Source organism: Culex pipiens, chromosome 1 (genome assembly GCF_016801865.2).
Source record: "Culex pipiens pallens isolate TS chromosome 1, TS_CPP_V2, whole genome shotgun sequence".
Lineage (NCBI taxonomy): Eukaryota > Metazoa > Arthropoda > Insecta > Diptera > Culicidae > Culex > Culex pipiens.
This window is the reverse complement of record NC_068937.1, coordinates 14721022-14745879: the sequence shown is the minus strand read 5'-3', so window position 1 is coordinate 14745879 and position 24858 is coordinate 14721022. Positions and strand designations below refer to the sequence as shown.

Genomic DNA, 24858 nt, shown 5'->3' with positions numbered 1-24858 from the left:
GATGTGGTGCGATGTAGATACATTTTGGATGAATTGCAAGGCGAAAACTGGAGGAGATTGAAGTTTAATTAAACTGGAAAAAAGTTTAGCAAATTTGGAAATTAATTTGTTTTACAACAATTTTGAAGTCAATTTTGGTAAATTTTGTCAATTTTGTTATTTTGTTAATTTTGTCAATTTTGTCAATTTTGTCAATTTGGTCAATTTTGTCAATTTGGTCAATTTTGTCAATTTTGTCAATTTTGTCAATTTTGTCAATTTTGTCAATTTTGTCAATTTTGTCAATTTTGTCAATTTTGTCAATTTTGTCAATTTTGTCAATTTTGTCAATTTTGTCAATTTTGTCAATTTTGTCAATTTTGTCAATTTTGTCAATTTTGTCAATTTTGTCAATTTTGTCAATTTTGTCAATTTTGTCAATTTTGTAAATTTTGTCAATTTTGTCAATTTTGTCAATTTTGTCAATTTTGTCAATTTTGTCAATTTTGTCAATTTTGTCAATTTTGTCAATTTTGTCAATTTTGTCAATTTTGTAAATTTTGTCAATTTTGTCAATTTTGTCAATTTTGTCAATTTTGTCAATTTTGTCAATTTTGTCAATTTTGTCAATTTTGTAAATTTTGTCAATTTTGTCAATTTTGTCAATTTTGTCAATTTTGTCAATTTTGTCAATTTTGTCAATTTTGTCAATTTTGTCAATTTTGTCAATTTTGTCAATTTTGTCAATTTTGTCAATTTTGTCAATTTTGTCAATTTTGTCAATTTTGTCAATTTTGTCAATTTTGTCAATTTTGTCAATTTTGTCAATTTTGTCAATTTTGTCAATTTTGTCAATTTTGTCAATTTTGTCAATTTTGTCAATTTTGTCAATTTTGTCAATTTTGTCAATTTTGTCAATTTTGTCAATTTTGTCAATTTTGTCAATTTTGTCAATTTTGTCAATTTTGTCAATTTTGTCAATTTTGTCAATTTTGTCAATTTTGTCAATTTTGTCAATTTTGTCAATTTTGTCAATTTTGTCAATTTTGTCAATTTTGTCAATTTTGTCAATTTTGTCAATTTTGTCAATTTTGTCAATTTTGTCAATTTTGTCAATTTTGTCAATTTTGTCAATTTTGTCAATTTTGTCAATTTTGTCAATTTTGTCAATTTTGTCAATTTTGTCAATTTTGTCAATTTTGTCAATTTTGTCAATTTTGTCAATTTTGTCAATTTTGTCAATTTTGTCAATTTTGTCAATTTTGTCAATTTTGTCAATTTTGTCAATTTTGTCAATTTTGTCAATTTTGTCAATTTTGTCAATTTTGTCAATTTTGTCAATTTTGTCAATTTTGTCAATTTTGTCAATTTTGTCAATTTTGTCAATTTTGTCAATTTTGTCAATTTTGTCAATTTTGTCAATTTTGTCAATTTTGTCAATTTTGTCAATTTTGTCAATTTTGTCAATTTTGTCAATTTTGTCAATTTTGTCAATTTTGTCAATTTTGTCAATTTTGTCAATTTTGTCAATTTTATCAATTTTGTCAATTTTGTCAATTTTATCAATTTTGTCAATTTTGTCAATTTTGTCAATTTTGTCAATTTTGTCAATTTTGTCAATTTTGTCAATTTTGTCAATTTTGTCAATTTTGTCAATTTTGTCAATTTTGTCAATTTTGTCAATTTTGTCAATTTTGTCAATTTTGTCAATTTTGTCAGTTTTGTCAATTTTGTCAATTTTGTCAATTTTGTCAGTTTTGTCAATTTTGTCAATTTTGTCAATTTTGTCAATTTTGTCAATTTTGTCAATTTTGTCAATTTTGTCAATTTTGTCATTTTTGTCATTTTTGTCAATTTTGTCAATTTTGTCAATTTTATCAATTTTGTCAATTTTGTCAATTTTGTCAATTTTGTCAATTTTGTCAATTTTGTAAATTTTGTAAATTTTGTCAATTTTGTCAATTTTGTAAATTTTGTAAATTTTGTAAATTTTGTCAATTTTGTCAATTTTGTCAATTTTGTCAATTTTGTCAATTTTGTCAATTTTGTCAATTTTGTCATTTTTGTCAATTTTGTCAATTTTGTCAATTTTGTCAATTTTGTCAATTTTGTCAATTTTGTCAATTTTGTCAATTTTGTCAATTTTGTCAATTTTGTCAATTTTGTCAATTTTATCAATTTTGTCAATTTTGTAAATTTTGTCAATTTTGTCAATTTTGTCAATTTTGTCAATTTTGTCAATTTTGTCAATTTTGTCAATTTTGTCAATTTTGTCAATTTTGTCAATTTTGTCAATTTTGTCAATTTTGTCAATTTTGTAAATTTTGTAAATTTTGTAAATTTTGTCAATTTTGTCAATTTTGTAAATTTTGTAAATTTTGTCAATTTTGTAAATTTTGTAAATTTTGTCAATTTTGTCAATTTTGTCAATTTTGTCAATTTCGTCAATTTTGTCAAATTTGTCAAATTTGTCAATTTTGTCAATTTTGTCAATTTTGTCAATTTTGTCAATTTTGTCAATTTTGTCAATTTTGTCAATTTTGTCAATTTTGTCAATTTTGTCAATTTTGTCAATTTTGTCAATTTTGTCAATTTTGTCAATTTTGTCAATTTTGTCAATTTTGTCAATTTTGTCAATTTTGTCAATTTTGTCAATTTTGTCAATTTTGTCAATTTTGTCAATTTTGTCAATTTTGTCAATTTTGTCAATTTTGTCAATTTTGTCAATTTTGTCAATTTTGTCAATTTTGTCAATTTTGTCAATTTTGTCAATTTTGTCAATTTTGTCAATTTTGTCAATTTTGTCAATTTTGTCAATTTTGTCAATTTTGTCAATTTTGTCAATTTTGTCAATTTTGTCAATTTTGTCAATTTTGTCAATTTTGTCAATTTTGTCAATTTTGTCAATTTTGTCAATTTTGTCAATTTTGTTTTTTGTTTTTTGTTTTTTGTTTTTTGTTTTTTGTTTTTTGTTTTTTGTTTTTTTTTTGTTTTTTGTTTTTTGTTTTTTGTTTTTTGTTTTTTGTTTTTTGTTTTTTTTTTGTTTTTTGTTTTTTGTTTTTTGTTTTTTGTTTTTTGTTTTTTGTTTTTTGTTTTTTGTTTTTTGTTTTTTGTTTTTTGTTTTTTGTTTTTTGTTTTTTGTTTTTTGTTTTTTGTTTTTTGTTTTTTGTTTTTTGTTTTTTGTTTTTTTGTTTTTTGTTTTAGAATTTTCAATGCAAGCTAGATTTTGTTTTAAATTGAATATTGCCAATCAATCCATCGCCCAGGAAGCTTCTAATCAATCAACTCGGCACCATACCGGCAATATCAATAACAAAACCTCTTTCCCCGATCCCCACGGGGTAAGAAAAGCAATAACTTCCAAAAATGCTCCCAATTCTAAAACCCCACAATGGAAGGCAGCAGAATCACTTACCTCCAACGGCAACCTGACAGAAAGACAGACCCAAAACCACAAACAGTCAATATGCCAAGCGCAGAGAGCCACCATATTCATACATCCACATTTCCAATATTTCTCGTTCGGAATGCAGCTCGAATAAATTCCGTTGTTTTCAATTTGTGCCACCTCACCGAATTCCCACGGGGGGGGGAGGAGGCAGGGGTGGGAAAATCCGATTAGAATCCGACGGCCTGGGCTCTGGAATGGGATGCATCTGCTGGGTTGATTTCCTCTCTTTTCTTGTGGGACGAAAAACGATGAAAAACTTGTGGCCAAAGGCATCTGTCTGTCGTTCTTTCTCTGGCGAAAGGAAATGAATAAATTTTCTTCGGAAAAGGGCACTGTGAAAAAGAGAACGATTAAAACTCAAAAACATTATATTGATTTTCCTTAATTTTTTTTTTCAATATTTTCAAAATTCATGAAATATTACAGTTAGTCATGAAAAATTCAAAAAAATATGAAATTGTTCATGATTGTCGGTTTTCTTTTGATTTCCATGAACATTTTCCATGAAATAATGAATAAAATTCATGAATTCGTAAATTATAGTTCAAAGTGTGAGCATATGATGTCATAAAAAAAAACAATCAAGAGTTCATGAATAGAATTCACAAATTGATGAAAATTGTTCATGATATTCAGATTGTTTTCGCTTTTATGAACGCTTTTCACGAAATCATGAATAAAATTCACGAGTTGGACATGAATTCTGTAATTTATGACTTTCTCACAGTGCAATCCCACATACTTCTGGCGCACAAGAATGTGGCTAAGAATTTGACGCAAGCCTCCCAAGTTCTGGAACGAACGAGCGAACTTTTTCCAATAAAACCGGAAGCAATCCCATGGTCGATCGAGGGAATAGAACTTTGACGGATACACGGTGGGTTTGACGAATCAATAATTTTATTTCAAATTAAAGAAAAACTTCTTTTTCTAGATGCTTAGACAAATTGACTAGTTATTTGGAAAACAAATCCGTTGAAATTAAATTAGAAACTGAAGTATGAAGTTAATAAAAAGAATTATTAATAAAATAAGTAAATTTTAAGGCCTCCGTGGTTCGAATCCACCGGATATAGTTCGTCGTAGTTTTCGCTGACAGCAATCAGCCAGAGTGCCTACTCTGTAAAGGGGTAGCTTTTCCACCTCACTTGACACAATGCCGTTAAGGATATGTTGTAAAAGGAGCGGAATCAACCAGTGAGTAAAGTGATTACATACACTTAACTTTGGCGAGCAGTGTAATCAGCTGGTCTCAAGCATCACTGCACCAATTATGCACTTTGACTAATAACCCCCACGGCTTAAGGGGTAGCCGCTGTTTCCGGTGAAAATCCTACGAAGTTGCTGGTCAGGAAGGAAGTAGAAAATAGGCCACAGGATATCCGAAAAACAAAAAGGAGTGGTTAAATGGCGTAGTTGATGGCACTTGGATTTTTATTTTTAAAAGTAGTGAATGACTGGCAACACTTTTTAGTATGATAGGTGAACACTTGTCGAACATCCTTCAAACGACACACGAGGGACACTTCAAAGCGTGAAGAATGGACCGGGGCTTTCTTCGGTGAAGTGTCATGTACAGAGAATATCCAGATTTCTGGACAAAAATACAAAAAACAAAAAACAAAAAACAAAAAACAAAAAACAAAAAACAAAAAACAAAAAACAAAAAACAAAAAACAAAAAACAAAAAACAAAAAACAAAAAACAAAAAACAAAAAACAAAAAACAAAAAACAAAAAACAAAAAACAAAAAACAAAAAACAAAAAACAAAAAACAAAAAACAAAAAACAAAAAACAAAAAACAAAAAACAAAAAACAAAAAACAAAAAACAAAAAACAAAAAACAAAAAACAAAAAACAAAAAACAAAAAACAAAAAACAAAAAACAAAAAACAAAAAACAAAAAACAAAAAACAAAAAACAAAAAACAAAAAACAAAAAACAAAAAACAAAAAACAAAAAACAAAAAACAAAATTGAGCAAAATTGAGACAAAATTGAGACAAAATTGAGACAAAAATGAGACAAATTTGAGACAAAATTGAGACAAATTTGAGACAAATTTAAGACAAATTTAAGACAAATTTAAGACAAATTTAAGACAAATTTAAGACAAATTTAAGACAAATTTAAGACAAATTTAAGACAAATTTGAGACAAATTTAAGACATGATTGAGACAAAATTGAGACAAATTTGAGACAAATTTGAGACAAATTCGAGACAAATTTGAGACAAATTTGAGACAAATTTGAGACAAATTTGAGACAAATTTTAGACAAATTTTAGACAAATTTTAGACAAATTTGAGACAAATTTGAGACAAATTTTAGACAAATTTTAGACAAATTTTAGACAAATTTTAGACAAATTTTAGACAAATTTGAGACAAATTTGAGACAAATTTTAGACAAATTTTAGACAAATTTGAGACAAATTTGAGACAAATTTGAGACAAATTTGAGTCAAATTTTAGACAAATTTGAGACAAATTTAAGACAAATTGGAGACAAATTTGAGACAAATTTGAGACAAATTTGAGACAAATTTGAGACAAATTTGAGATAAATTTGAGGCAAATTTTAAACAAAATTGAGACAAAATTGAGACAAAATTGAGACAAAATTGAGACAAAATTGAGACAAAATTGAGACAAAATTGAGACAAAATTGAGACAAAATTGAGACAAAATTGAGACAAAATTGAGACAAAATTGAGACAAAATTGAGACAAAATTGAGACAAAATTGAGACAAAATGAGACAAAATTGAGATAAAATTGAGACAAAATTGAGACAAAATTGAGACAAAATTGAGACAAAATTGAGACAAAATTGAGACAAAATCGAGACAAAATTGAGACAAAATTGAGAGACAAAATTGACACAAAATTGACACAAAATTGAGACAAAATTAAGACAAAATTAAGACGAAAATGAGATAAAATTGAACTGTTCCTGCGTTGTCACGTTGATCCATGCATTTTCCAGCTCGATTCTTCACCACTGTTTCACGGAAGGGGAGATTGTATTGGATAAACAAAGAGCTTGTCGAAGGTTCCAACATACACATCGAGCCAGTATATTATAAGTAACGGGGGAAGACCCGGTGTGTTTGAAGATCGATTTCCATGTCGGATGTCGGGCTTCGTGCAACAGCCGGGAAATTTATACATCAGTTAGTGGGTACCCCGAGAACGCTGGAAAATAGAGAGCTCGGTCGTTTTGCATACAATCAATATTTAGAGTGGAGGCGGGGTTTGGTGGTGATGATGCATAGAACTATAAATTGAATTATGATGTTGTTGAAACAACTAAATTTTAACATTTTTAAACAATTTTCAACAATTAAAATTATTCAAATTAAATGTTTAATAACTGAATTTCAAAATTTTATAGTTTTTAAACATATTTTTTACTGTAACCCTTGGCAACCCTCGGCATCAGCATCATCCCCCCCAACGATAAATATTAACACGACGGGTTCTGTGGTGGCGGCCGGATGCCGACCGGTTCCGTGGCCTGGCCCTGGCAGATTCCGGGAAAATCCACCGGATGGCGCAGCGCGCTGCTGCTGTGCCATCAATTCACCGGAAAATTCCGACTCTCGTTGGTCGTGTAAACAAAGGGATCTTGAATTTCCTTATTGCTTTCAGGATAGGGACGGGCGCGATTCTGTGTATTAACCCTGATATGACTTCATTATTGGTTGTAGATTATCGTTAAAATTATGTCAAAATGAAGTTTTTGTCAAATTTGCTGCGAAAAAATGATAAATGAAAGCTTATTTAGGCAAATACCATAAAAATACTATACCCGACATGGTGATCATATAATTTTACCTTAAAGTTAATGATCAGGTTAGAGATTGAAATTGTCTCATTTAAATATGATAACAAATCACAATTTCACCAATCGTTTCAAATTACTTTATTATTTTTCTTTTGTTTTGTTTTTCTATGGTCAGAAAATGGATAATCTTTTTTCGGGAAGACATTAATAAATTTAACATTAAAACTGCTTAAAGCTGGAAAATGCAGGGTTAACGTCCCACTTCTTGAAGTAAATGCGGTTTTCCTTCAGCATGATCTTGCTTCCTGCAATTCCTTCCCTAAGAAGGATGTCCCACATTTTGCCCAAGAGGAAGGGAGCAAAAAGGCTCCACAGCTAAAAGATATCCATCCATTCTTGGTCCCTGTCCCTCCTGCGAGCCCCTTAATCTTTCATGGGAGCAATGGTGGGAAACATCCTGCCCTAGTAGACCTCTATTCCATTCTATTTGCAAAGTGATTTATGACCTGGAATGTGCTTAGCTTGGGAAAGTTTTGTATCGATTTGTATTTACTGTCCCCATTCGGAAGTGTTCTGTGGAAAAGCTGCTGGAAACGTATTAGAAAGTAGGACAATTTCATCGGCATTTTCACGGAAGTAATGTTACGAGATGTTCTGTATTTTTAATGAATTTTCTGGATCGCTAGAATAGGAATTCTTAAAATGTGTTTTTTTTTTTATTATTCTCCTTTAATTTCTAACTGAGTAGTTCGTATTTTTTTTCAATCCTTTAAAGTTTAATGAGTTATTTTTCCGATTTGGTTTAATTTATTAGATTTTCCACAATTATTATTTTTTCAGGAATATATTTAACGCCTAGAATTCCAAGAAGAAATGTAGTAAAATGTTTTGTTTACACCTTTCAAATTAAAATACGTAAGTTTTAAATTTTGAAAATATTTGTAGAAAAAATACACAGAACAAATTTTGAATGCATGAAAACAGGTCGTAAAAATAGTCAAAATGATAAGTAAAATTAACGGCTTCATAATGTTATTTGACCCTTTAGATTTAAAATGTTCGGAAAATAAAAACAAATTTTGAAATTACGACAAAACTCAGACAAAAAATATTCAAAAGAAAATAGATCAAAAATACACAAAGTCGAAAGGAAAACTAGTCGAAAAGATGCAAGTAATTATCGGCTTTAAATGATTTAAAAATTTCGGAAAATATTTTCAAGAAAATAATACTGCTCAATTTTTCAATTTTGTCAAATGTTTAGAGAAAAATGCTTAGAAGAAAATGAGGTTGAAAATATAAAATCGAGAGGACAAAAGGTTGAAAGGACAAGAAATTATAAAATTCTAATCACAATTTTTTTTTTGAGAAAATAACAATGGACAAGTTTTGAGTGCATGACAAAAATTTTAAAGAAAAATGGTCGAATTGTTAACGGTCAAACAGATAAAAGGTAGAAAGGAAAACTGGTCGAAAAGATACGTCTAACTAACGGCTTTAAAAGTATTTTGACCATTTTGGTTAAAAAAATATTATTTTTTAAAAGAAAATAACACTGGACAAATTTTGAATATCTGACAATAGTTTTAAATTAAAAGGTCATAAAGACAGCAGGTCAAAAGTTCGAAATTACTCTAAATTTTATAAGTTTCTTACTACTGCTGAAACTGAAGCTTTTGTAATGTTAGAATGTATGGAAAAGAATAAGAATAAGAATAAGAATAAGAATAAGAATAAGAATAAGAATAAGAATAAGAATAAGAATAAGAATAAGAATAAGAATAAGAATAAGAATAAGAATAAGAATAAGAATAAGAATAAGAATAAGAATAAGAATAAGAATAAGAATAAGAATAAGAATAAGAATAAGAATAAGAATAAGAATAAGAATAAGAATAAGAATAAGAATAAGAATAAGAATAAGAATAAGAATAAGAATAAGAATAAGAATAAGAATAAGAATAAGAATAAGAATAAGAACAAGAACAAGAACAAGAACAAGAACAAGAACAAGAACAAGAACAAGAACAAGAACAAGAACAAGAACAAGAACAAGAACAAGAACAAGAACAAGAACAAGAACAAGAACAAGAACAAGAACAAGAACAAGAACAAGAACAAGAACAAGAACAAGAACAAGAACAAGAACAAGAACAAGAACAAGAACAAGAACAAGAACAAGAACAAGAACAAGAACAAGAACAAGAACAAGAACAAGAACAAGAACAAGAACAAGAACAAGAATAAGCATAAGCATAAGCATAAGCATAAGCATAAGCATAAGCATAAGCATAAGCATAAGCATAAGCATAAGCATAAGCATAAGCATAAGCATAAGCATAAGCATAAGCATAAGCATAAGCATAAGCATAAGCATAAGCATAAGCATAAGCATAAGCATAAGCATAAGCATAAGCATAAGCATAAGCATAAGCATAAGCATAAGCATAAGCATAAGCATAAGCATAAGCATAAGCATAAGCATAAGCATAAGCATAAGCATAAGCATAAGCATAAGCATAAGCATAAGCATAAGCATAAGCATAAGCATAAGCATAAGCATAAGCATAAGCATAAGCATAAGCATAAGCATAAGCATAAGCATAAGCATAAGCATAAGCATAAGCATAAGCATAAGCATAAGCATAAGCATAAGCATAAGCATAAGCATAAGCATAAGCATAAGCATAAGCATAAGCATAAGCATAAGCATAAGCATAAGCATAAGCATAAGCATAAGCATAAGCATAAGCATAAGCATAAGCATAAGCATAAGCATAAGCATAAGCATAAGCATAAGCATAAGCATAAGATAGGAGTAGGAGTAGGAGTAGGAGTAGGAGTAGGAGTAGGAGTAGGAGTAGGAGTAGGAGTAGGAGTAGGAGTAGGAGTAGGAGTAGGAGTAGGAGTAGGAGTAGGAGTAGGAGTAGGAGTAGGAGTAGGAGTAGGAGTAGGAGTAGGAGTAGGAGTAGGAGTAGGAGTAGGAGTAGGAGTAGGAGTAGGAGTAGGAGTAGGAGTAGGAGTAGGAGTAGGAGTAGGAGTAGGAGTAGGAGTAGGAGTAGGAGTAGGAGTAGGAGTAGGAGTAGGAGAATTATAATTAAAGACAGTTTGGGTCTTTAAGCATTTTTATTTTGAGCCGTGTTCGCTCCGCTTAAGAGGTAGTTACAGACTGAATTCTTACTTCTAAAACTTATGCTAGCTGTGCGGGAAGGATTTGAGGTAGACAAATCCTTCCTTATGTATTATATAGGACACCAACTTTGTGAGTCTAGTTTTATAGCACTTTTCCTGTTGTCCTAGCCAGGTGGGCCTAAATCAACAAGTCTGAGCTTGTTGGGAACGAAAAACAGAGAGTCCGATAATGATCATGTTATCGGGCTCGGCATCGGAACATAATTCCTCCGGGGGATGAAAAAGCATGTCCTCATGCGTTATAATATAAATGTGTTTCTGTTCTTTACGCCTAAATAATTAAGAAGTATTTTTGATTATAGTTTTGCTCAGTAACATAGGCGATCCTCATATATATATGTTTAAATTGGATTTGAACTATAATTCATAATATTTTCATAATTTTAAAAATTGTATGTTTAACTTTGTGTTTCTGGCTATCTGTTTATGTTTGGAGAGTTAATAGATTACATGTTACATGAAATAACTGAGTAATTATACCTTTTTTTATTCATGGTTTCCTTCTTGATTTTTTTTTTTGAAATTGTAACACTTATCAAATGGATATATTTTCATGATAATATTCCTAATGTTTATTTTTTTGTTATAATTATTGTTTGTTTTCTCAACCAGTTAACACAATATTTGAGATACTTTTTTAGAACAGTTGTATTGGTTTGGTGACCGGGACCGTGGTGTAGGGGTAAGCGTGTGGCATTTTTCGAGACGAGATTTGTCTGATCACGCCTTCCGTCGGAAGGGAAGTAAATGTTGGTCCCGGACTAACCTACAAAGGTTAGGTCGTTAGCTCAGTCCAGGTGTAGGAGTCGTCTCCCTGGGTCCTGTCTCGGTGGAGTCGCTGGTAGGCAGTTGGACTAACAATCCAAAGGTCGTCAGTTGGAATCCCGGGGTGGATGGAAGCTAAGGTGTAAAAAGAGGTTTGCAATTGCCTCAACAATCAAGCCTTCGGACACCTAGTTTCGAGTAGGAATCTCGCAATCGAGAAAGCCAAGGCAATGCTGTAGAGCGAATAATTTGATTTGATTTTGATTTTGTATTGGTTTTAGAACTGAATTTCTGTTAATTAGCCTTTTTGGCATCAAGGTTATTTTGTATTACATTGTTTTATTGCTTTTAACTGTCCGATTTAATTTATGTAATTTTTTATTATTATTATCCTTAATGTTATCGTTTGTTGAGAATTCATTTGACACAGTTTCTGTAATAGTTTTTGAACTCATGTGTAGTCTTTACCGCTTGCAACGATTTCTATGCATAATTTTGTATTTCAAATCTTCATCTATTTCTCGCTGTAAACTGATCTAATGTATTGCGATGTTTTAGTTATACATGGCAGTTTTTTTTTTCTACCTAAATTAAGTTCAGTGACTTGTTTTAAGACAACATAGTCATATTTTTTATACCGTTTTCTGATTTTGACAGTTAGTATGATTAAATTCCTATTCTTTTATATTTTGTCAAAGGAAAAATATGTTCCTAATATTTTTACTGTACTTAAGATTTCATTGAATTGAAAAATAAAACTTTTTTTTATTAATTGTTTTGGTTAACTTTGAATCATATTGAACACTTTTAATCTTTTTATGATTATTTTTGTGTTGTTGCGAGAGTCATGAGTTATTATTTACAGTCAGAATAAAATTTAATTGAGTAATTTTTTCATTAGTTGTCAAACACTATTTGAATCATTTTATTTGCAATCTTAAATTTTGTGATGTAAACAAAAGTTGTAAGGTGTATTCACCGTATATTTTAACGTATTACGATTATAAGTACATTTTGATACATTGATTTTAGCTTTAGGTACTAAATATATATTGGTATATTTATAACCATTGATTTTTTTGCATTTGGCAAGAAGAAAAAAAAAACTTTTCAAAGTTCTTTTGCAATTTTTTCTATCTTGTCAGTAATTATGTGGTATATCGTATATTAAATTTCTATCCACTTTTACAAAAAATATAAAATACTAAATTTCTTTTAGGCATTTTGAAACTTTTTCTTCATTGTTAATTTTGTATTGTCCGAACACTGTTGTATTCAATATAGTTTAATTTTTCTTGATAAAATCCTAACAAAATATTTGGACTTGTCAGGATTGGTTTTTGAACACTGGTCTTTTTTCTATTTTTTAAAGAGATACAGTTTTTTTTGTATCAAATTAGCATAAAAAACAGATACTTTTAATCACAGAAAAGCTGAGACTATTTTTTATCTGTATTTTGCTTTAAATTTTTAGCTTTTAAATATTCGAAAGTAGTAAGAAAGCACTTTTTTCAGTTTAAATCATAATTTGTTTTAAAATCAATGTTGATCAGACAAAGTTTTTGAATTACAGTTTGTGTGTGCTTTTTTTTAATTGTAACATTAATTTTTCTGAATTGATACTGTGTTGTTTGGACACATATTATTATTCACAATATGATGACAAAATGTCAATATGTTGGTTGTTGTTTAATTTTTCTATCACCAAATTCTCAGAGTACCAAAAACTCTCAAATATTCGTGGTAGGTTTATTTTCCATATTATATTCGTATGTCGTAATTAATCAACAATTGTTGTTGAAATATTTTTGTTTATTTTGAAATTTAGGAGTCTATATAGATTTTTTTTATTGCTAGCTGATTACATTTTTTTTTATTCATCAAGATTTCTCTGAATGATATGATTCGTAGAGTAAAATTACTTCTTATAATTTTCAGTTGTGGCAAAATGATTTTCTTTTTAAAATTTAAGCTTTTTATCAGCTTATTTAGAAGCCTTGGACTTAAAAACAAATATTGTTGAATGTTTTCTTCATTATTATTTTTATAGTATCTAATTTATTAATTAAATTTGTGTTTATTTTTTTCACATCTTGTAATAAATGTTAGGGACATTTATTTCTGAATTACTTCTGAAATTATCGTTATAATTTTAGTTTATTGAACTCAAATTACAAATGCTCGTTGGTCTACGCCAATCGATTGTTTGTTTTACACAGCAAACACTATTTTGTTATGTTTGCTTGCACTTCAGATAAAAAAAATATTGATATTAAACTCAAAGCAACATTCGAAACAGATAAAGAAATGTTTTAGTGTACATTATATCTGTTTGAGCTAATATAAGCATTGTTCTTTCATATCTTACTGTTGTGAATACTACAACAATCTTGAAATTTCCTTGTATATGGTTTCGTACAACACAATTTTGCAGATTTTTTTTATATCAGAAATAAATAAAAGGTATTAAGTACTCATATGATTGAGATTACGATCTTAATTTGTTAGGTTGATAAGTTTTTTTTTTTTACTTTCAAATAACTGCTACTATCACGTTCGCATGACTCTTTAAAACATTTTTTTTATATTTGTTTGTGATTTTGCTACATAAAAATTAGTATTGTGTCCAAATAGAAACAATCTTAATAGAGCTTGGCACAATAAAAAAAAAACATTTTTTTTCTGGGCAATATATTTTTGCAGCTTTTGATTGGATATTGTTTTATCTATTTAAATTTTAGTTATCAAGCAATTTAGATGCAATCAATAACTGTCTCTTCATTTTTATTTTGTTTAATTGTCGTTATTTCATGAAAATCATTTTAAAAAAAACATGTGTCTTTGACATTTGATAACAGCTTCTTAAAAGCGTATTCCACGATGTCTAGATATGGAGTGAGCAGTTTTACTTCAAAAAATTTTGCAAAATATTTTGTTAATATAGTTAACAGAAGTCTTGCCATTTTGATTTGAATCGGTCTGAATCACTGATCTGTCACCTACGATGTTTTTACTTGTTATATGAATGTTTTTTTTTTTACCCCGATCGTAAAAGCGGTTTTGCAATTTATAATTTTGAAATTGGCCTACTATCTTACATGGTAAAACATATTTATGGGGTGTTGATTTGTATTTCCACTTTCTAGTTAAAAGATCAATTGACAACTTTTTACCCCTATCGTAAAGCTTTTGATTTGACAAAATTTTGGAATTTGTGTCTACGAACTTATCTTTATATGTTAACACATACCTATTCGATGACATGCAATTCGTTGACTTGAAGTTCCGTTGATTTTTAGATAACTTGTTGTTCCCTTGGTTTGTGTTGGCTTCGCTGATTCTTGATCCATCCATTGATTTTTTTGTTCCGATAGAACTTTTTGTTGACGTGTTGTTTGCTGGATTCTTGCTCCGTATGATGCGATGTTGACGTTGACATATGTTTCTTGTCCTTTTTGTAGATTTGTTTTTCGAACTGGTGAACTTTTTACGTTCTGCAATTAAGATAACGTTGCTTGGCGATTCTTCTTGAAGATTGTTTATTTGTTTGTTGTCCGTTTGTGTTGATCTATTCTGACTTGTCATTTCAATCAAACACTTTGGACTGTTTTCAAACATCAATCCCGGTAGTTGGCTCTTTGCCTTCTGCTGATTCTTTATCCTTATATCCATCAATTCACTTGATGTTGATTCGTTGATTGTTTGATTAGTACATTTTCGTACTATGTTCAAATTATATTGAACGTTTTTGACATCTGACTCCCCAAGGAGGCCAATTTTTGCACTCCATTTTAACAGGGCACTCAGGTCTTTTATAAGAGAAGAGGATATATTTCCATCTTCTGTAGAATAATTGAGTCTTGCTTTTAGATCAAGAACTCTTTTTAATAAAATTTGTTGGAACTGTGGTTCCATATTTACGAACTGGTACATTTTTCCCAGTCGTTTTCCTTCACCTCACTTCTACTCTTCTCTTTTGATTCTCACTGAGACATCCTCTTGATGCGACGTATGGCGGGATGGCTCTCAAATCAATTAAGTTGCTAGTCGTGGTGGTCCTCGTCGAGTACTGCTCCTCAGGTTCCTCTGTTGGCGGTGTCCTCAATTCCGATGTTCCGATGATGCTCGAATACTCCGGTGACGTTCGGGATTAATTCCGTATTTGTCCGGGAACACACTTCGCGAATGGTTATTAATCACACGCATGCACTATTTGATTCTGCTCTGAGGTTGATCGACGCCGACCGGCTGCGCCAATTATAATTAAAGACAGTTTGGGTCTTTAAGCATTTTTATTTTGAGCCGTGTTCGCTCCGCTTAAGAGGTAGTTACAGACTGAATTCTTACTTCTAAAACTTATGCTAGCTGTGCGGGAAGGATTTGAGGTAGACAAATCCTTCCTTATGTATTATATAGGACACCAACTTTGTGAGTCTAGTTTTATAGCACTTTTCCTGTTGTCCTAGCCAGGTGGGCCTAAATCAACAAGTCTGAGCTTGTTGGGAACGAAAAACAGAGAGTCCGATAATGATCATGTTATCGGGCTCGGCATCGGAACATAATTGGAGTAGGAAATAATCTGACTTTTTTTATTTTTTGAATGTAAAAAAAAAAGAAAATTTTTTTTTTCATTTTTTTTAATATATTAAAAGGGTTAAAACGTTAATACGAATTCTTAATTAAACTATCAAATCCATAAATTATGAATGCATAATTATTAAGTAAATTTCTGTAAAATAATTATTATAATTATTTAAATTAATGCGTTCGAAATGTTGTTTCAAAATCTAAGACCACTCAAATCGTTAAAAAAACCATAGCTTGAATCAAAATCATTTGTGGAATGGTGGTTTGTTAATGATTCAACAATTCACAGTAAAAAATAGTGTAAATTTGGAAGGTGTAATTTTGGATTTTGGATCAACATATTACCTCTATTATTATGTAATTTTACCTCAATTTAGACTGAAAAAGTGACAGCACAACAGAAAAGAGCTAAAATTACACATTTTCGGAGGTAAAATTACACATTTTTTTCTGACACCTTTCCGAGATGTAATATTACCATGTTTTTTTTTAACTTTGTAGGTTACATTTTGTCAATTAGTTATTTTATGATCCAACAACTAAACCTTTGCAAAAATTTCATTTTATGGTTATTGTTAATTTGTGGTAACCATTTGCTGAATGGAACTCAAATGGTAGTTTTCTTTGCGGGTTGCACAGCATTAATCAGAATTCCATACACTTTGCCTTCCGCTACTCAATTGATCCCTGGCTTGGCAGTGCAATGCATGTAATTTGCAAAATTCGATGAATTCCATTCATCCTTTGTTGCCGTTAATATGCTCCGCATTTGTGCTGCAAGGCAACTCATTTGTGGCGCTTCGACGAAATTAATGGGATATTTGAAATCGTATTAAAACTGACATTTTAAAGGGGCTATTAATGGAAATTTAAGCTCAATTCAATGTAAAATTACATGAAAATTTCACTAACTTTCCCTCAAAACTCGCTCTCCCATTTTGCAGGCCTACGTCGACCTGGTGGCCGCCTGGGGCTGGAAGTCGTTCACCATCATCTACGAGACGAACGAGGGCCTGGTGCGGATGCAGGAACTGCTGAAGGCGCACGGCCTGTCCGAGTATCCGATCACGGTCCGACAGCTCAGCGATTCCGGCGATTATCGGTAAGAGGTTTTCTGTAATTTCGAAAGCGCAAAAACGCTGGCAACACTGGTTCACACGCTGTTCCGACAGAAATTCAATTAAATCGTTCCCTTTTCGCGAATGAAGGGGGGGAGGGGCGGTTGAGAGAATTTAATTTCAAATTATAGTTAGAAAACTATAAAATAGTTGCACAGTTGTTTTGCAGCGTGCGATGCACTTGCTCTCTCTCTCTCTTTCTGTTGGTGCATTTCCTTGCAGCAGCAGTAAAGCCAAGTGAACCCATTAACGATACACTAAAACGATGGCAACGACTAGGACGAGGGCACTTGCCAGTCAGCAGGGCACTGGCTGAGTGTTTTGCTCAAGTGGCGCTGCTGTACTAAATTGCTGCAGCTTGTCCTAGTTTGTGGAAACTGTAGCGGGAAGGAGCTTTTAAATGTTTTTTTTACTAGATTTACCTAAAAATGTTAGTGGAAACACTGTAAGGAATCTTTCGTAAAAACTTCATTATCAGAAAATGACAAATTAAATTGTTTGTGAATCCAAATATTATTTTTAATGTCATAGAATATAAGGTATTTATGTTGATTTCTTTAACTATCTACTAAAAATCCACAGACAAATAGACGAAAATTGATTCCAAAATACATCAAAACATTATGTAAAGATCAATTTGAATTATTGAAAATTCAACACGACAGTTTCGAGTTCACCTCAGCAGACACACGCGCGTTTGACAGTGTCTTGTAATTTTAACTTCATTCAAGTGTAATTAACACAATTTTAATCTAGAAAAAGAAATTTTCATAAACCTTTTGCCTAACACATTGAAATGTTTTTTTAAAATTTTCATAAGAATTTAATTGATTAAAATATGTTAAAAAATAGAATTGAAACTAGACCATTTTCCAGATAATCTTAAATTTTTAAGAAACTTTTTTTATACTTTGATTATATTCAAATAAAATATTGCAGATTTTTTTTATAAAAGTTATATGAAATTTTCAAAAACATTGTTTTCAACTGGTTGTAAAATTTTTGGAATGGTTTCTTTGGATTTTTTTTTTGTCTTAAGGCTGGTACAAATATTTTTAAAAGTTTTTGGCACGAAAAATCAGGGGGCAAAAAAAATATTTTTACAATAAACTTCAAAATTTCAATGAAAATTCAAGTGCAACCAGCTGAAATCAAATTAAAATACATTCTTCTGCGTTTAAAATCATATTTAGCATGTTTGGGTTTATTAAAAAATCTTAAGATTTTTTGAAAATTTTCGATGCAAAATCTTTTTTTTCGATACAATTTTTGTTTTTGTCAGATCTTAGATTTTTTTGAAAACTAATGATTGCAAAACAACTGAACTAGTGTAAAATGCATTTTAAAACACTTTTTTAATTTAAATGTGAAGACTATGGCTTGTTATTTAAATTTTTCTATTTTTTTATTTTTTTGCCCCCCCCCCCCCTTGACCTCGGCCAGGGCCGAGGGACAAAAACTTTTTTTTAATATTTGCATCGGCCTAAAAGAAATAATTCAAAATACCCATTTTTTTTTTCAATCTCGATTGCAAAATCATATTTTACCACGTAAATTTCACTCATCTGAATCTCAATTTTTTCTAAGGAATCTAATTTTTATTCATGTCGGAAAAAATATTTTTATCTTTATTTTAAATACTTTGAAAATTTTTTAATTGTTGTGTTTTAGGATTTTTTGTAACTTTTTAATTTTTATGTTTTTTAAATTTTATTTAATTTTTCTTTTTTTTCCCAAAAAATTTCAATTTTTTTAAATTATTGAATTTCCAAGTTTCAAATATTTGAAGTTTGTTTTTGTGTTTTCTAAAGCTGTTAATTTTTCTGATTATTAGATTTATGAAACTATTTTTAAAGTTTCATGCTTAAAGTTTTCATAAAATTTCAGTTTTTTTAAAATTTGTTTTGTATCTTTTATATGCTTTTAATTTTCTTATTTTTCAATCTTATTTTATAAATTAAAAGTTTTCTAATTTCAAATTTTCATTTTTTTTTTATTTCATAAATTTGAAAACTTAAAAAAAAATCATTAATTTTTAAAAGTAGTCAGGATGTTGAAACTCAGATCAATGAAAAATTCAAACAAATCAAAAATAGAAAAAATATAAAAGTAACTTATGACCGAAGTCAATGGAAAAAGGGTGGTGAAGTGTTTTGAAATGCATTTTACACAATTTTATTTTCCGAGTTCTTTAATATTTTTGCTTTTATCAATTCAAGAATATTTGAATTTTCCAAAAAAAAAAAATTCAAATTAGGATTTTTTTGAAATTTCAAAACGTTTCAATATCTCAATTTTTGAATTTGGTATTTTCCATTTTTTGAAAGTTTCATAATTCTATGAAAAGAGATTTAAAAATAGAGTTTTTAACATTTAGAATTATTGCATTTTAGAATTTTATGAATTTATAAAAAACGCCGTTACTTTTCGAGTTCGGATTTTAAAAAATTCAAACATTAATTTTAAAATTATTCAGTATCTGTGCTTTAAATATTTCAAGTTCTTTTTTGATTTTCTCAAGGTTTTCATTTTGCTTTTTTTCTGTTATTGGATTCATGAATCTGATATTTTTGTCATTTTTGATTATGATTATTTTGATAAGCTTTTTTTTATAAGATTTTTTACTTTTATGTGCTATTATTTTTTTATTTTTCTTTCTTTTTTTATTTTTAATGCTCTTATGTTTTGATTTTTTTATTTATTATAAATTATTAATAAAATCTTTGATAATCTGAATAAATCATTTAAAAAAATATATAATCGAGAATGTTGAAACACAAATAGTGAAAAATATAGGAATAACAAATATTTTTTTTATAGAAATACAATAAAACATAACTCTAAAAAATCAAATATGCCCAAATTAACAAACATTAAATTGTTAAACAGAAAATTAAAAAAATCAGAGCTAGAAAATTGAAAAATTGGAAATCAACGAATCTCAAAGGAAGTCAGTTTCTGCTGCTTAGACAACACAAATTTTATGAAAAAATAAATATTAAAAAATACAGCTTTTCTGATGATTCCGATAAGTTGCCGGTCAAAAAATTCTCGCTTCGTTCTAAAAATAAATCCTCAGAATCAAAAAATTGGTCTAAATAATAATTAAATTTTTGTGGATAATGATTTTTTTCAATTTTTGTGGAATTCCAATGTACAGCACTGCAAAAAGTTTTTTTTTGGCGAAAAAATATTTTCTTCGATACTTGGATTTTTTGAAAATTTATGGTTGCTAAACAACTGGGCAGGTGTAACATGCACTTTAATCAATCGAATTCGATCAATCAATCAATCAATTCGAGTCCCGATGCGGATATTTTTCAAACAAAGAATAGCATAACTGTAATGAAACAAAACAAAACTTTGAATAAGTTTTTGAGGATAGATAGTTTTTATAATTGCTTTTTATAAAATACAACATTTGAAAGCTAAAATCACGTTTTGACAAATAAATTTTGGAATTGAAAAAAAAAACAAAAAAATCATAAATTTACACAGTGTTGAATGAATTACAAGAAATAATTTTAAAAATTTTGATTTGCTGCTACAGTTTTTGACACAAACACAACATTTCAATGCTTAATGACCTTGAAACATGAAGTTCATTTCAACATTCTTTTTTTATTTTTTTGATTATTTGAAAAATCGTTTTTTATTAGCAGTTTTGCAAAAGTAAACTATTTCTACAATGTTTTTTTGCCTTTCTTATTTTTTTTTTTTGTATGTTCCACAACAATACTCAATTATTGCAACTAATCATTTTTAAGTTGAAAGCAGATTTTTTGATTACAAAAACTTTTTCAGCAAACATTCGCAAATATCAGAACATTATGAACATTAAAAAAACTTTTAATTTTATGGTGATCAAATAATTGACCTAATTGTAAAGCATCTTCTACCCGAGCAGACGGAAATAACTTGGGAAGGTCAGTTTTTGATATTGTGAGAAGATCGTAATATGTTATTGGGATGATCGGATTAGTTGTTAAAATAACAAAAATCAATAACAAAGATTTGTTCGAAGAATAACTTAAACTGTTATTATGTTGTTATTGCAATAACAAATCAATAACACAGAAGGAATCATGAAGGAATAACAAGATTTGTTATTTTGTGCGGAGAGGTGGAGCAGCATAACAACAAAAAATGTTATTGAACTGGTATGTCTCCATAACAAAAAAATATTGTTTTGGTTTATTTGCCATTTGCAAATAAACATGCAGTTGCCATAGCTCCTCTGTACTAGTCAGGGCTGAAGAGTCGGGTACCTCTAAGCGACTTTGAATCCATACTTTGAAGACAACTCCGACTCTGGATGCAGTATATGACGTCAACGACGACTTCAACTCTCCAAAAATACCCGACTTTACAGATTCCGACTCCAAGTAAAAGTTGTTGAAAATTAGCTGAATCCGTGCAGTCTCCGAGGTCTCACTCCAGCTCGAACTTCAACGTCAGCGCCGACTTCCTGGCTCTGTGAAAATAATAACAATTTTTGTTTTTCACACTTCAAAAATTCTGAATAAATAAATCAATTCCGTTAGGGAATATAACAAAATAAAAAAATGAACTCTCAAAAGTTAATTTATTGGATTAATTTTAGCTTGAAACCCCATTTCATGGTGAAATAAATGACCCCGATGAAATCCCTTAGGGGGTATATCAAATAATTAAAAAATCAACTTTCAAAATTTCAACTTTTTAGAATAATTTTAGCTTAAGGACCCCATTTCATGGCCAAAATAATGACCCCAACGAAATTGGTCAAAATTATCCCATAGTTCTAGCCAATTTTAGCAAAGTCCCTTAGGGGGTATATCAAATAATAAAAAAATCAACTTTCAAAATTTCAACTTTTCAGAATAATTTTAGCTTAAGGACCCCATTTCATGGCCAAAATAATGACTCTGACGAAATTGGTCAAAATTATCCCATAGTTCTAACCATTTTAAACAAAGTCCTTTAGGGGGTATATCAAATAATTAAAAAAGTCAACTTTCAAAATTTCAACTTTTCAGAATAATTTTAGCTTAAGGACCCCATTTCATGGCCAAAATAATGACCCTGACGAAATTGGTCAAAATTATCCCAAAGATCTAAACATATTTAACAAAAGAAAAAATAATAACAGATTGTGTTATGGACACTTAGAAACTTTTCCATTTGTGTGATTTATGGTAATTTTATTTCTAAGTCAGTATACCGAACAAATAAAAAATTTTGTTATTAGGAGAGTTTTTGAAATGTATAACATTTCCTCTTATCAGCGTTTTATTAAACATTTTCAATATAATATCACCTCAATACCAAATTTTGTTATTTTATCAGAAACTGTTATTATTGTTTCTTCTTTAAGTTGAACTTCAGGATAAAATAATAACATTTTTTGTTATTTTAACAGGATTTGTTATTGAAATATTATTAATTTTGTTATTACCGTCTGCCCGGGTATTTTTTAAGCTTTTGGTTAAATGGTCGTTTGACAATCCAAAGAATATTTTTACAAATAGTTACCATAAAACAAAAAATTCAGAAGTAGTTTGGAATAGTTATATTTTAATTAATTTTTTTTTTGCCATTTTGTGGCTGATCACTTTATCAGAATGCCGAATTAACGGTCCAAAATGGTTTGCAACGATTCTGATTCTTTGATGATTTTTATGCAAAATTAGACAGTAAAAATAACACGGATGTTTCTTCAATTCCATGAAATTGCACATGGGGCAAACAGCCAGTCTCTTTTGTATCCGTTATGTTTTAGTGGTTCTAAATTTTAGTTATTTTCTGCTAGTTTTTTTCAAAGCTATTTGTAGTCGAATTGTAATAACCATTGCCAAATTTGTACAAGAAACAGAAAACAATTTTGAAAGCATTGTGTCTAGTTTCATGCAATACATTTTTTTTAACTTTGCGTACCATACCTGTAATAATAAATTAAGTATGTTGACATTTTTAATTAAATTATTATGTTTAATTTTGCTACTTTTTTTTTAAGAATATCTCGACACTATTGAAAAATTACGCAGGTTATAAAATTAGCAAAAACATATTTTTACAATTTTGTTGTGAAACTACTCACTTTTCCTGTCATTCTTGAACAATGAAAACGCCTACTTTTCTGTACCAAAAATAACATAATTGAATAGTAACACTTTTCAAAATAAATGCTGAAAAGTTCAACTTTTCAGCACTGAAATGGATGCTGAAAAGTTGAGCTTTTCCGCACTTGTTTGGAAAAGTAATACTTTTCAATTTCACACGGTTAATTGACAAAATACATGAACATTTGACTTACAATTCCACTCAAAGTATGGAATTGCAAAAAATGTTGCATGGAACTCGTTGCAAAACTTGATTTTTTTAGCACTCGTCGTATTTAAATGTACTACTCGTGCCGAAAAAATCTTCTTTTTTACAACTTGTTGCATACACTCCTATTTGAGCATCTTTTAGAATGCTGAAAACTTCCGCTTTTTAGCATTTGTTATACTTTTCGATGCTATTTTGAAGTTTGATACTAAATTATCTACGCATATTTCCAACATTCTTCAATTTTTACGGTAACTCTAGTCCAAAGTCCTTCCACCTGGCAAACTATTACATTGCCATAACTCCAATAAAACCACCCTCATTGCTATAGAAAAAAAAGAAACAACTCAGCTTCAAACTCGAAGCAACACTGCCTAGCACAGCAACAATCCAGAGAGTTAAAACGAGATGCACTTCATTATGACTCTGGCGAGGAGGGTTAGAGGACCGGACAAAACTTTTCCCATTGACCTCCTCCCTGGCAGTCCTGCCCTGGACCAAGACCAGCGATTACGATCCTGCGAATTCTGCGCGAGAGTCGTCTAAATTTTCCCCTCTCCACTGTTTGTGTTGAATTAGTTTTAGTTTTCGGAACGCTTTTGGCCGACAAACGATAGAAATGCAATTATGTGCCAGCGATGCGGAAACAGCAAATTGTTGGCTTGCTGAACATTATTCAGTTGGAAGTTTTGGGTGGGGAAATCGAGCAGAGAAATTGAATTTATTTTTGGTTATTTAGCTGGTATTGTTTTTTGAAATTTGATATAACTTCTGAATTTATACTGTTTGCGCGACTTTTGCCTACTTTCAGGCTTTTGGCAGAGTTACCACTACTCTCTAGTAGATGGCGTTAGTGGTATTTTTGAGTTTCTAGCTTTAAATCTCTCAATTTCAAAGCTTTTCCTCGGCGAAACCGAATTCGATCATGTTTTTGATTGATTACCATTCATCCCTCAATTTTCGAACCACCTTTCAACTCATCTTACCAGCAAAAAACCCTCTGACCATCGACGTTCCTCCAACCCCTAAAATCGCTCCATCTGCGCTAATTTGCAAATTGCCACCCAATCAGGCACCAGAGCCACACTCCGTTCAAGGTTTCACCCAAAATCCTGGAAAAGCTTCCAAAAATTCAAAACCACTTGTGCCAACAACCCATCGAGCTGCTCTAGCCAAAGCCTCTTCGATTTTTCCACAGCATTTTCCCCCTTACACAGAGAAAAAGACGAGGCGAAAAACCATATCACGTTCACCTCATCAGTAGTCAATCTGGCGAACGGGAAAAAAAACGTGAGTCTGTGTGTGTGTGATTTCACACACACACACACACACACACTTGTCGATCAAAAATCCGACCCGGGGTCTCTCTTGCAAGTGAGGAGAATTTTTTTTGCTCTTCTTCAAAATTTTTCCTCCACAAGTGGTGAGGTGTTGGAAAAACCGCCATCGTTAAGAGTGCTGCCGTTCGATTGGAATTTTGGAATTTAAAGCTCATCCACCCACTTCACAAATCCATGGCCGCCCTCGTCAAAGCCCACCTTCCTTCCTGCAGATTGGACAGATATTCGAGAGGCATGTCCAAGGTGGAGGTGGTCTGTTTTGGAATGGGAAAAATGTTGGTTGAAATTGGACAAAAAGAATGCACGAGAAGATTTGTTTTTAACAAGA

At 30.2% G+C, this 24858-nt stretch overlaps 1 protein-coding gene across 4 annotated transcripts in view; it reads left to right on the top strand.

The window, feature by feature from the left end:
• The window catches only part of LOC120425314 (glutamate receptor ionotropic, kainate 2), a 312178-nt gene that overhangs the window by 168708 nt on the left and 118612 nt on the right, over positions 1-24858 (top strand). For all 4 annotated transcript variants that reach the window (XM_052706465.1, XM_052706464.1, XM_052706467.1 and 1 more), the window contains exon 5: positions 16708-16865. In XM_052706465.1, coding sequence (XP_052562425.1) covers positions 16708-16865 — 158 coding nt within the window. The remainder of the gene's footprint in view (positions 1-16707; positions 16866-24858) is intronic.